Source organism: Antedon mediterranea, chromosome 9 (assembly GCF_964355755.1).
Source record: "Antedon mediterranea chromosome 9, ecAntMedi1.1, whole genome shotgun sequence".
Lineage (NCBI taxonomy): Eukaryota > Metazoa > Echinodermata > Crinoidea > Comatulida > Antedonidae > Antedon > Antedon mediterranea.
In genome coordinates this window covers 23,154,938-23,169,400 of record NC_092678.1, presented here as the reverse complement: position 1 = coordinate 23,169,400, position 14,463 = coordinate 23,154,938, and the positions used below count along the sequence as shown (strand labels likewise).

Genomic DNA, 14,463 nt, shown 5'->3' with positions numbered 1-14,463 from the left:
CAAATTGCCTGTGTTATAATATTATGAATAATGAATTTTAACAGATCTAATTTCAAACGAAACAAGAAATTAATTTTTGGAGAATTTCCCACCCCCGCATGTTTTCAATGGTCTATCGTTGATACCCAAAACCTTTAATTTTATCAGCAATTGCACTGATTATCAGCAATTAACAAGTTGAGTCGACCTCTTTCTTTCCTCTATGGGGAGTCGTCGTCGTAGTAACTACTACTTGTCAGTGGCCGCAAATTGACCTATATCCACGTGAAACCATGTTAATGTCACATGACTGAGGATAGTAATTCTTTCGTTGAAAGAGAGAGGTGCTCTTTAGATAAGGTCAACTTGATGTCTTCATGGGTTGTATGATAAAAGGCTGTTGGATCAGGTGACAATTATGTAATGTCACATGTTAGAGCATGCTCTTCTGTGGATGTTGATTAGTTTTATCTTTGAACGAGGGTCTCAGCTGATGCTTTTATCTGTAAGCGACCTGGGTAGCTATATAATAAGTGTCTCGCAGGGACCAATATCACCCTGCAGAAAGTGTTTCCTAGGTACCTATATTACCCTGCAGAAAAATAAATATATAACTTTAGTTATAATCAGTTATCATATTTTGACATTTAAACAAATCTCATTTCTTGAATTCAAGTCATGCAAACTTTAAATTTCGTTGCCTTTTCCAAATTAATCTAATAATAATAATTAAAAAATATTTTATATTAATTTTGGTACTCATTTATATACTCCATCCAATTACCAACCATAAATATTGTGACCCATAATTAAAGTGCCCCCTGCAGACCTTTCACTTTTCAAAATGATTTACGTAAACCATGGACTTATTTGTATAACTCCATGCAGTATAAACTTAATTACTGTTATTAGTCTCATTTGTAACTAAGCATATTTTAAATTACGTGGCGACATGTTTGCAGAATAAACAATCGCGTCGCAAATTTTATTTTTAATAGTTTGCTTCTCAGCTAATTGTATTTATATTATTTTTTTCAAATTCTGCAAAAGTTAAAAACTAATATTTATTATCCCGTCAAAATTAATGAAATCAAACACTGTATAGGCCATTTTTTAGTTGAAATAAAGAACATTTTTGCCAAAAAATGAACAAACAAAAATGTTGATTTTGCTTATAAAAAAATAATTTTAATCAGAAGCTCATTCCAGACAATGGGAGAATTTTTTTTTTTTTAATCATAGTCGGTATATTTATTTATCCATTAAAAAGAATTAACAGACATTTGTTTTGAAAACTGGCATCATATATATATATATATAAATAAAATCAGTAACAATTTATTTATTTACTTTTTATAAATTTGAATAAATTATTTTGTGACATTAAAATTACCTTGTCAACTACAACAACATTCAAATTATTTCTTCAGGTGGCCTCTTTAATGTTTGTTATAATATTCATGAAATATTAGTGTGTTTACAATGTTTTTGGCATTTCGGAATTTGTCTATGTCAGATTCTTTTTAAAAATAAAACAAAACACTTATTCATTACTTACACATTGTTTTACTGACCTCATATGTCATTTAAAATTATGTTTTAAAAGTTGCAATTTCCGCCTTTTTATTGCGTTCTATGGCAACCCATTCATTACAAGCTATTTTTGTTTAACTTTATATGAAATACAATTGGATATTATGACGTTTATAAATATTTCAAAAAGTATTCCATTACGGCAGTTATTTATAACTATATTTTAATTTGTTGGAAAGTTTTAAAAAGAACCTATAAATATCTTAGAAAGAACTTACAAATATCTATAAATAAAAATGACTTAATCTGATTATTGAACTAAATTACAAATAATCAGACAATTTTTTTTCACTTAGTGCTGTTTTTTCTTTGTTTACATTTTCAATTTTTAATAATTTGTTGTCATTATGTATCAAATTTATCAATGAAGTCACTTTTTTTTGACAGATTAGATTTGCCAAGAAATCACATTTTGTAGTTTCATTTTTTCTTTCTCATAAAATTATACACTCTTTATTTATTAGTAGGCCTACCTGCAGAATTACAGTAGTACATGCTATGTTTAATAATTTCCCAATTACTGTATTGTATGGCTAATTTTTAGAGTATTGTTAGCAGATTCTGTAATACAGTCTCACATAGTATTACATGTGATGCCTGTATCATACAGTAGGCCATAAGCCTAACTTTTAACATTAACACGATGCAGTATCATAGATATTTCTATGATATAGAATAACATATGACAGCTGTAATTCCAACTTTAACATAATACAGGCACCACATGTTATACATATGACACTATAGTATTTGCTATGATATTGAAATTTAATGCCGTATGTGGCGATACAGTACACAGAATTGGTACAGTAGTTACTCCTTCTCCCCTCCCGAACTGCATCTGACAATTACAGATACTATCTGATACATTTATACAGCATATAGACCAGTTATTATGTGTTATTCCGCCACCAAATTAACCTCCCTCACTTTATCACCATCTCCTTACACAGAATAAATAAGCAATATTTTTATCGTCGCCAGTTGGCCTCCCATACGTGACAACATGATTATTTCTGTATCATTACTCATGTAGTAGTTATAAGACTACATGTGAATTGATTTACATAGGCCTACAATACAACGTTTGTTTTTAAGTGTTTACATGTCAGGGATGCTTCAGATTCAACAAAGAAATGCTGCATTAATCATTTTAGCTAGCATAGTTTTTTTTTACAACATTACATTTGTAAAACATGTGCTGCAAGTATTGGATTTTTCATTTAATGTAGAATTTGTACCTGTCATAAATAGTCTAATGTAGACTTCTTTATATAAAAGGCCAAATCATCCATGGAATGATTTACTGTATGTTCTAGATGTGTTTTAATATTAAAAACTTAAAGATATTCTCCTACTAATGACCAATATTCTGTATAACCAAATAGATTAAAACATAAAACAATCATAAATAAATTAGATGTAATTTAAATTATACAGCAAAATCCAATATCTACAGGTCCCAAAAAAGTGTCCCCTTAATAAAGGTGTCACTGGATAGGTGTTGCCTGTTGTGTTGAAACATTGTAGGGGTCTCCTGAATAGGGGTGTCCCCCGATTCGGGTGTCCTATGAATAGAGGTGGCCCCTAAATAGGGGGGTCGCCTGAATAGGGATGTCCCCTGAATAGGGATGTCCCCTGAATAGGGTTTCCCCTGAATAGGGGTGTCCCCTGAATAGTGGTGTCCCCCGAATAGTGGTGTCCCAATGGATAGGTTCTGCCATATTTACAAAGTTCAAATACTCACTATGCCGTGCTCAAGGCGTTGAAATATCAATAAATCGAATCTCCAATCTTATCTGAAAATGCTGTATACATGATATGACTGCATCATGTGACCACTTGTGCGGAATTAGTAATTAATTGGTAAGTGTCATTGATGATATAGCACGTACACGTGCAGGCAGAATCCCGCATGACAAATGCCTCATGTACTCTAATATATATATCCCGCATGACAAATGCCTCATGTACTCTAATATATCCACAAACAATTTTTATTCCAAGGACAAAACTATATCTATTGTAATTGTCTAGGAGGTAATACAAATGGGCTTTTGCATAACAAATTACCTGCATTTAATGATGATAGTAAGGAAGGTATGTGCTAGCATGGGAATATAATTGAGTATTAAAAATGAATGAAATAAATTGCATGTATAGTAAAATTTTAAAAAAAAGAAAAAGATTTTGCAATGTAAAGCCAAATTCTCGATAGAATTAAGGATAAAAAAAGAAATATTTCTTACAAAATTTTCACTCATCTCACGATAACTACCATCTACATGCATCTCAATATTTTCATCTAATGTTTTCATAGACTCTCTTTTCCCAGACGTCCTTTGGGGCGTGCGCATGCCCAGTCCGAGTTTCCAATATGCAATACAGCCGTAGTAAACTATAAGCTACCGTACGTATGGTAAATGTTTCCTATGCTTCCATTCTCTTGAATATAACTGCCTAAAGGAGCTGCGCGAAAAAAATGTTGTTACTGTTCAGAAATCTTTACAAATAAATATTATATAACTTTATTATGAATGTTCTGTACTTTGTGAAATATGGAATGCATAGCCATCCAGGTTTGCTATGGAATACCCAGGTCTCACTCACTCAAGCTATGAAATAATGATATTGAAAGATTAGGTTTAGTAATGACTTGTTTGACCTTAATTAAACCTAAATGAGTGCTAGATTGCTTAATCACACTTCATCTGCTGCTAGTGCTAGCAGCTTATCTTCATTTTCAGTATCACATCTTCTCTTTTCAATTGAAATTTTCTTTCATTTTTAGTTTGTCTGTAATGGTTATGATAAGCTTGCGTTTACCTGATAAAAAACAGATTCCCCTCGGACGTCTTCTCTCTCAACCTAGTTTTCTCTGCTAGGTTATATGCAAAATAATGTTTTATTTTGGGATTATTTTTAAATATTTATGTAGTGCCATTTTGAAAAAATATTTTACCATTGTGTAATTATAGTATACAGTAAAGCTCTGTCTACACTATCAAACTTTATGTGATGTGCCCATATATGGACATGATGATGAATATCACTACCATATTTGGGCACATCACACTTTTTTTGTCAAACTAGTTTGGTAGTGTAGACAGAGCTTAAAGCCGATCTCCTTTGCAGCACATTCGGGGTAGACCTACACCTCCATTTCCAGGACAAATGATGTAAACTAAACTACAACCAGCTCCTATACTGTGGACACCCCTTTTAATTGGATACATTGTTAGGTTCTAAAGGTTTCCCCTTAATATGTGTTCTAATGTACTTTCTATTGATAAACCCTCACTAATATCTCATCAGATTAAAACGCTTTATGTTGAGTGTAGTCATTTGGAAATATTTAGATCAAAAGACAGTTTATTGATAAAATATATCCTTGTGCACTTGAACTTTGAGATACTAATACAATACGTTCACCATAATGGGAAGGACCTTAGATACCACAGACAAACTGTTGTATTGTTTTTAGGATTTTAACTGTGAATGTTCATACTATGTAGTATTATGTCTGGCATGCCCAGGTATTAATTTTCATTTGTGTGCATCTGAACTCTCAGCAGGCTAGACGCTAATATCAATGCAGACTTGGTAGACTAAAACACAGTCATCTGGACCAGTGAATTTACGTCAGATTCGTACACGTCACATGACCTCAATCTTGACTATTGCTAAACCATGAAGTAAATTAGAATTTAAATTTATACCTCATTCATTCAAAACCTTTTTAAAGTTTATTTCAGTAGGATTCGAACCCACGACCTCCAGATTGTAACTACCCAGGAATGCCACTCTTTACACCTCATTTCCATGTTCCAATAAAGCTTTTGTAAAAATGATTTCAGTACGATTCGAACTCGCAACCTTCAGATTTTAACTTGCCAGGAATTACGCTCTTTATACCTCATCTCCATGCTCCAAATAAAGCTTTTTGAAATTGATTTCAATAGGAGTTGAACCCACAACCTTCAGATTGTAACTAGCCAGGAATACCACTCACTACTTCCAACTCTCATCTCAGTCTAAATAGTAACATAAGTACCAAAATATTAAAGAGACAATTAACTAAATTTTTAGAGTGCAACAACATTATTATTGGACCTTGTTCTCTAATGGATGCTATCTAATTATATTAGTTACTACAGCATTATAAAAATCGTTCAATTTCAATTATGACAATTATTATTATTTCCAAGGTAAGACTAAAAACATGACTAATTAATAGTTTTTAATAAAATTTGGAGTTCACCTTGAAATGGAATAATATACTGTATTCAGTACTGTATACAGTTTTCACTGCATTTTCTTTAGCATTTTTCTGCTTTATTAAAAATTAATTTCAATTCATCTCTTATTTTTTCTTAATTCATATACAAATAAAAATAAAAAATCTTTGTTAATACATTGCAGTTTAAAAAAGCAATGTTTAAGACAATAAAAAAACACAAACAATATTTTAATGTTATTAATTCGTAAAACAGTAAAAAATTGTGCAAAATTTATTAAGATTATATTTCAAATTAGATAAGCCGAAAGCTCTGTCTACACTATCAAACAAATTTGACAAAAAAAATGTGATATGCCCAAATATGATAGTGATATGCCTAAATATGGTAGTGATATGACATCATCACTGTCCATTATAGGCACATTTTTTTATTCACATCAAAGTTTGATAGTGTAGACAGAGCTTAATAAAACCATGGAGATGTAAACATACCCCTGATGAAACGGGAAAAAATAAAACATTCCCAGGGTATGTAATAATACTGTATTTTCAATAGTGCCTTATTGCAACAACAAGCAGTTCAACAGTGCAAGGTACAAATAGCAACCAACAGTATCATATTTACCAGCGCCTAGCAACAATAAACAGTTTACGCGGAAGTGGGTGCCACTGGTTATCTGTTGTATTGTACAGTTAGTAGCGTATATATTCTTTTTATAGTAATTCTATTGTAGCTTTTGTAAAAGTATGAATGCATACTCGGGTAATTTTATTCGTGCTATATTTGTTCTCCAATTTAATCTTCCTCTTTAAAAGTATTTTTATCTGGTCCATAAATTTATTGTCAATGTTTTATTTTCTATGGCTTTCCTTTGGTATTTGTGCAACAACTAGTTCATGTGTGTTAGGACGCTTCTATTTATATGTTCAATTTTGCTAGTTTTAACTTTTGTTATTTGTAAGTTTGTTTGTAAAACGGATGCACCATTAGCTGATCAATGTGATTCCTATGAATAAATAAAAAACAAATAAAATATAAATAAAATTTAGATCATACTTTTACTACCCAAGCTAGCATTTAATTTGAAATAATTTATTCGCTTAAAACATCAAAAAATATTTGAAAAGATGATAGTTTCAATGTGTATTATTGTGTATTCTTGTTGTTTTATGGTACAAAAAGAAAAAAAAAGAAAATTGTCCATAAAATTGGAGGAAGTGACAACAGGAAACGTTTCAAGGTGATATTTAATAAATAACAAAACAGAAGTGTAAACTGCTATATTGGCCAAGTAGTCTTGACAGACAAATTCTCCACTTTGAGTGATGTAATACTGTAATTGTTTATTTTTTATTAATAAACATTTTTTCCAACGAGCAAAGGCTCGAGTAAAAACATAAGTTTTGCTCCCTTTAGATCATCCAAAAGAAAATATTTATGAATTCTATACAGAGATCCAGATGAATTTTAATTAACTTATCGTTTAATTTATTTGTTTAATAAAATTTATTTTTGTAGTTGTACCATCTATCAAGAATGTGTACCACCATTGATCTAAAGTCGATTTTCCACTAGTCAAATTTTTTCGATTTGAAAAAAGCGTCAGCTTATACCCATGCGTAGAGAAATTTGGAAGATTGAAACATGAATTCATATGCGTATTAGCCGACGCTTTATTTTTATTTGGTGTAAGCGGTTTCTTATTTTTTATCCGTTTTATGTCTGCATCAAAGTATAAATTGGTGTCACTTTAATACGAGATGCACACGAGAGACATTTGAATATTATCCTTTTGAAACCAATCTCAGTAGCATTCTATATTGCTGTTGAATTTGCATAATGTACTTTGTTGCTAAGCAACATAGTACAATCTCTCATTTGCGATACTCATTCGATATTTTAATTAAAAGTGTATTCCATAATAAATGTGTGTAATTCCTAATCCTGGACCCATGTTCTTTACTGGATATGAAATTATTATTTATGCAAATGTTGTAATCAATTAGCTATAGGCTCAATCATATTTAATTAAAAATGTATTCCAATATCTAGAAATTCGACTAAATCTTTCTCTACACTATCAAACTTTATGTGACAAAAAAGAATGTGATGAGGCCCATATATGGACATGATAATCTCATATCACTATAATATTTAAGCATATCACACTTTTTTTGTCTAACTAGTTTGATATAATAGTGTAAACTGAGCCTTATTGTTCGTGGTGCAACACTTGACGAAGGGACACTGTACAGATACTGTATGTGCCTTCCACACCTGTGCGTAATTTAGCCCAGTTAGGCTGCAAGTCGCAGCTTATTATCCCACATTTACATAAGAAATATTTTATTAAAACACATTTTATTGTAGGAGCTTCTCTATATCTTCCACCAAATCTCACTAATTCCAATCTCAGTTTCCTATAGAACAAAATGCAAAATCACTCGCTAAAACAATGAATGCCAGTGACTAAGTACAGCTGCTATTGATGATTAGTGTTACCAACCTATTGTTAAATACCTGATTCCAATACTGATGAATATGACACACAAACAATGCAAATCAATAACGCATACTCCGCCCTAACCTAGGCTAATAGTACTCAACATAATATTAGCCAATTCTCTACAAATACGTCAATGAGTAGAGATTGTGCTAGTAAATTTGCCAAATAAATATTACTGTACTATTATCTGTATAACAGACAAATTTCTGTGATAGGGTGTCACATGTGATGCTGTATCCAAGAATTTGTCTATGATACACGATGTATGATTTAATTTAATATTAATATATATTTGGCAAATTTACAAGTACAATTTTGCCAGAAGCAATGATAAAACTTGGAATGACATGACACTACTTTTTTTTTGTCCAGAACAAAACCAGTTCGTTTATTAATCATCATAGCGAAAATACATTTTCCTTTTTTTTATGATAATTTTATGAAAAATCACACAAGCATATTTTTACAATATTTTTATACAGAAATTTATAAAATTATGCTCTTATTATTCGTCCATTTTAAGCGATTTATAATTAAAATGTAAAATTAGACCGATATATGGACCAATCATCCTCAGTTCAAAATCCTACAAACTTTGTACAAATGAGTAAATAGCGGATGATAAACGATAAACTTCAATACAATATTATCCATTATTAAAACGTTGGACTTTTCTTATTTACAATATTTTACAGTACATTTCATTAGTGAAAGAATAAAATGCATAAATAATTTTGACAAGAACATCTTGTAATTATTAACATGTCATCAATTAGTGAATACAACTTATTGATAATACAGTACACCTTCTTATTTGAGAAACCCCTTTAAAGGCTAAATGATGTTTTAACACTTTGAACAACCACTGTTAAGGGGACTCTTAATAGGGGTCCTATTCTATGAAACAATTTGGTACAATTATGAATATTAATAATGTCATTATTGCATAAATTATCATGCACTTTGTACAATTTACATACAAAAATAAACACATTTTTGAGACAAAATTGGGCAAGGTCTAAAATTGGACAGAATTAATGTACTGAGGTACCATTAAAATCTTGAAATTAAAATACTTTTAAAATTTGGTTAATGTTGACATCTGGTAAACTGCAGCACTTAAGATGAAATATTATTAATCCTAAATTATGACTCAATTATTCAATATTTGGTACAGTAACTAGGTCGAAACAAACAAAACAATGATAAGATTCTTGTAGACATTACACACAGCTTTTAAGAGTACAAAGAGTTTCGCTTTGGTTTGCAATGGGACTATTGTAAAAGAACAATAGGGGAGGGAAACAATGGCTGCCGACCGACCGGGCTGGATGGACAAAGCTTAAAAATCTAACCACAAGATATTTAAATATTAACAGAATTGTATTTACTATAGTAATAATATATGAAAGCAAGGTTCATTAATAAAATAGTACTTTTTCAATGTTTATACAGTAGTGGCAATATTAAGTACCTATTATATTATAGTTATTGCGTGTCTACACTGCAGATACCAAAATATATGTACTAGTGGTTAAGACTCTTATCTGTTTTAGGATGGAACGAAACATTAGACGGTTTAACAGTACAATCATTGAATAACAATTTAGCTCTCTGGGAAGCTGCTGGCGTTAAAACGTTTTGATTAAAATACCCTCAATTGATTTTCTATAAATTGCAGCTAATGGAAAATAGTGTGCAGGGGCATTTAACACGTAGCTAACACCATCACCCTCTGTTGGCTTAACTAGTCCGCCAGTATGTAAACATTGATACAGTACGAAGAACGGACATCTAAAAATAAACTATAACATAGCAATCATTGCAAGAGAATAATCAATTAATATAATGAGAGTTAACCTTGGCTGCATTGTACATTGATGACCTATGTTGATTTCCCATTATTTTGGACGCACAAATTAACATTTTTGCCTTTTCTATAACTAAAATTAGTTACTGTAATGTATACAGATGATTACATAAACATTTAATACACTGTCTATATGGACGGATTTTCTAGTCTTAAAAGTGGAATGCTCAACTACCACAAACAATAATATGTTTTAGAGGGATGAACACTTGCTAGAATCAATATTGAAATTAAAATTATTAATATAATTATGTACTGTGTTTAAACAGGAATATTTGGTAATGTAGCCTATTTTTTACAAACAATGAACCTGCTAGACAGTAATTGTTAACAAAATAACCTACTAATGTTTAGACTTTCAATGAACCATTTTAAATATCATTGTGAATAATTAAACATTTGTTTTGCTTCTGTCCAATAGAGTAAAATATTGTATATAAAATTGTTAAAACCTGCACGTCATGTTAAAACATTTTTGTAAAATAATTCTGTTAAAATGGTAGTAAAGAAATATTTTACCAAACCAACAAAAATAACCCATTTTGTATAGTTTACTTAAAATGTATTATTGACCAGTCTCTGATCTCAAACATAAGCTGGGTATCTTTTTAAGATACGCTACATTATAATATTCATCCTACTGAAATTATTAATTTAGAACAAAGATGCACCAATGTGGAATGCTCAATTATTATTTTCAGTTTTAAAATTCTCTTCTATGTCAGCTCTTCCTAAAGTACTAGGTCACAATTTTTGGCAATACAGTTCTTTGCGAGGCTACCGTGCCATCAACACGATTTTTCCCGCTTGTCACACCGGCTGGAGGTAATTTTGATATCGACGATCCCTGACGTTTGTGTTTTGCCGATGTGTGATCGCTCGGAGGTTTTGGAAGACGCCGCCTAAGCCATGTATGTCGCAGTGCTTGACTAGGCGTCATGCGAGTGGCTGGATCCCAATCAAGACATCTACGCAGGAAATCCAAAAAGAGCGGATCATCGCAACCTTTCAGCGCTTTAACAAGCTCTTTCGTACCGGGAGCTCCACGTACTTTACCTCTCCGCGATCGACCACCATTCAAAACAACCATACCGTCTGGTAGAGTTGTAACCGAACAATATCGTGGATGACCTTTTGAATTAAAGAAGTTCTTAGAGCGCTTTGATTGGTCTAATAACCTCTGCGGAGGCATTCCTAAAAGTTCTATCATGGTGGCGAGCTGATCTCCCTCATCTTCACCTGGCAAAAGTGGATAACCGGTAAGTAGCTCCGCTAGTATACACCCCAAACTCCACATGTCAATAGGCATGCCATACCTCGCACCGAGAATCACCTCTGGTGCTCGGTAAAAGCGACTTTGAATATACGTATAAATTCTTTGGTGTTCATAACAACTTGAACCAAAGTCAATCACTTTGATTCCACTTCGTCCCTGCTGTTTCAGTAAAATGTTTTCTGGTTTCAAGTCACAATGAATAATTCTATTTCGGTGGAGGGCATCAAGACATTGCAGTAGAGAGTGCGCAAATTTTCGTACTAACTGAAGACTGAATCCCTGAAATTTGTTCTTCTTTATAAGTTCGTACAAATTCATGCTTAACAGTTCAAAGGTTATGCATATATGGTTTCGAAACGTGAAGCTTTCAACCATATGAATGATATTCATATTATTGTCCTTGTCCTGTTTTTTTAAGTGTTCTAAAATTCTGATTTCTTCTTGCGCTTGACGATGGAAGCGTTTTTCATTGCGTACCATCTTTAACGCTAAATGCTGGTTAGTCTTATGATCGTAGGCTTTTACAACTTGTCCAAAACTGCCTTTGCCAATAATTTTAAGTACTTCATAACGATACGCTATGTGGTCATGTTGCACGTGAATGTACGATCCTTGGTCATCGTCATAACCACAGTTATTAGCGCCACCAATCACTCCCTGCCGTTTTTTAGCATTTGGTCCAACAAAAAATATTTGCGAATAATTAAATATTTCATGATGTTCATATGACGATAGTTTGTGCATATATAATTTCATTGATTCTTCAGGAGTCATTGGGCCTGATCTTCCCTTTGCAGAACCATTCTTTGAACCATTACTTCCCACACTGGGAGCCCGTTGAACCGAGGGCAACTGATGACCTGTTGTGCCATTTCTAACATCTCCATTTTGATGTTGGTGATTGCTACGTTGTTGGATGCTACGATTTTGGTGATTATGATTATCGTCCGTTTCAAATAATTGAGTAACTTTTACTCCACTAACTACATGATCACTAGATTTCTTATTTCCAACTACGCGGTTTTTAATTGGCGGTAATTCTACGTGAGAAGCATGATTTCCAATTCCTTTCGTCGAGTTATCGCCAAGATGAGCGTATATCGAATCGTTGCCAGTCCCAGCCGCCGCTGTCGTCACAAGCGATCGCGACCGTGGGGCCTGCTGCAGGCTTGGTTTTCTTATAGAATCCACCATCGAATCGACCATATTATAATCCTTACTCACCTAATAATGAAACTCAAATGTTAGAGTAAGTAATTCAAATATTAAATGTCCTATAATATAGCAGATAAACCCATGATCGTCCACTTGTTTAGTTGCAAATTAATTCCAAGATGGCTGCTCGCTTAGCGCGTTGCTATTTTCCCAAGCTCTCAAACGACAATACAGAAATTCTAAAATGTTGTCATAACTACCAGCGGTTCAGGACGGCTGATTTACTTCTTGTATTACATGACGTCATGTAGCAACTGGTAAAGTAAATACTGGTGACAGCCAATCAGGTGCTCGCAATTATGTTACAACGGTTTACATGTTTCAATATGCATGAGTTATTTCTGTTTGATATGAACCGAAAAAAGTTCGTTTCTTTTTTGACCTAATTAATTAAAATTGGGATTTGTTGAAGTAAAAAGCGGATTAATGACAATTTAAAATAAAATTAAAACAAAAAAAACCCGAAAAATATAGAAATAAACTTGTATTTACTTAATTATTTTATATACTGTAGTAGGCCCATGGAGTATTCTTTACTCCATGGTAGGCCTAGGCCTAGCTAGGCCTATATTTATTTATTTATTTATTTATTTGGAATTACACCTTTAGATCGGTGGCACACTTAGCACAAAGGTGCATCCTTCACAATATAAAATATAACAATTAACAGAAAAGTAAAAAAAGGCAAAAGCAACTATCAACCCCTATCCTACCCCCCCCCCCCCCCCAATTTACATCGATACATACAGTAGATCATTACTTTACACAATGAATACAAAACAAGATATAGTAAAAGTGTATAAAATAAAATAAAATAAAATCAGCTGATAAACACAGCTTATTACGAAAAACCCCCAACTCCTCCCCCCCCCCCCCCCACTTTTTTTTCAATTTACTTAATGTAGCAATGTAGATAACATAGTTATTGAGTCATGGAATTCAGTGAATCATTTCGAAATTGCCATGCTTGTTTTAGGTATCTTTTACAAAAACTATCCAAAATATTTTCACACTCTTCATCAATTAAATTATCTGAGTATCCCAAAATATATTTAAGTTTGTCATTTTCTGGAGAAGTATAAAAAGTATCAAACATATCTTTGCTGCCATTTCTATACATATCCTCATATAAATTAAATAATTCCTGATTACGTATATTATTTAAAGCTGGACAATTAAGGATGAAATGATGGATGTCTTCGTCCGAATTTGTACCGCACAATTTACATTTTTTATTATTATCAATATTCCAATTTGCAGTTCTATCATTCAAAGGTAGAGTATTTGAACGAGCTTTAAATTTTAATGCAGCACCTTCAAAATTAGTTTTATCAATTAAGTAATTTTCAAGTCCAGGTTTTGATTTTAATGTTTCATAGATGTGGAGACTTGATTTATTTTGTAATTCAATTCTCCATTCATCTATCATTATATAGTTAAGTTTTCTTAAGATTTCAGAAATTGGAAAGTAGACTTCTTTATAATTTGAGAGAGTGGTGAAAATATTTTTGGATTCACAATTACACTTCAAGAGAATATCGTTTATACAAGATAGAAACTTATACCTTAAGTCTTTAAATTCACAATTAAGTTGTAGCATTCCAATAAACATAATTTTTGGCCATCGATAGTTTTCCATCTTTATAATTCTATGGAAGTATTTCATACGAAGAGCGTTATGAATCTCGTTAATTGGAGACCAACCAAGCTCTCCATATAAGGCGGCACAAGGTGTATTTCGAGGTGCTTTTAAGATATAACGTGCCATTTGGAGCTGGAGACG

The 14,463-nt window shown here is 32.3% G+C and overlaps 1 protein-coding gene across 1 annotated transcript; it reads right to left on the bottom strand.

The window, feature by feature from the left end:
* Window positions 1–8,682: 8,682 nt before the first annotated feature.
* Window positions 8,683–12,979, bottom strand: LOC140058831 (dual specificity tyrosine-phosphorylation-regulated kinase 2-like). The gene has a single exon (XM_072104583.1). It carries the CDS (start codon window positions 12,669–12,671, stop codon window positions 10,929–10,931), a length of 1,743 nt encoding a protein of 580 aa, XP_071960684.1. The 5' UTR covers window positions 12,672–12,979; the 3' UTR covers window positions 8,683–10,928.
* Window positions 12,980–14,463: the final 1,484 nt, after the last annotated feature.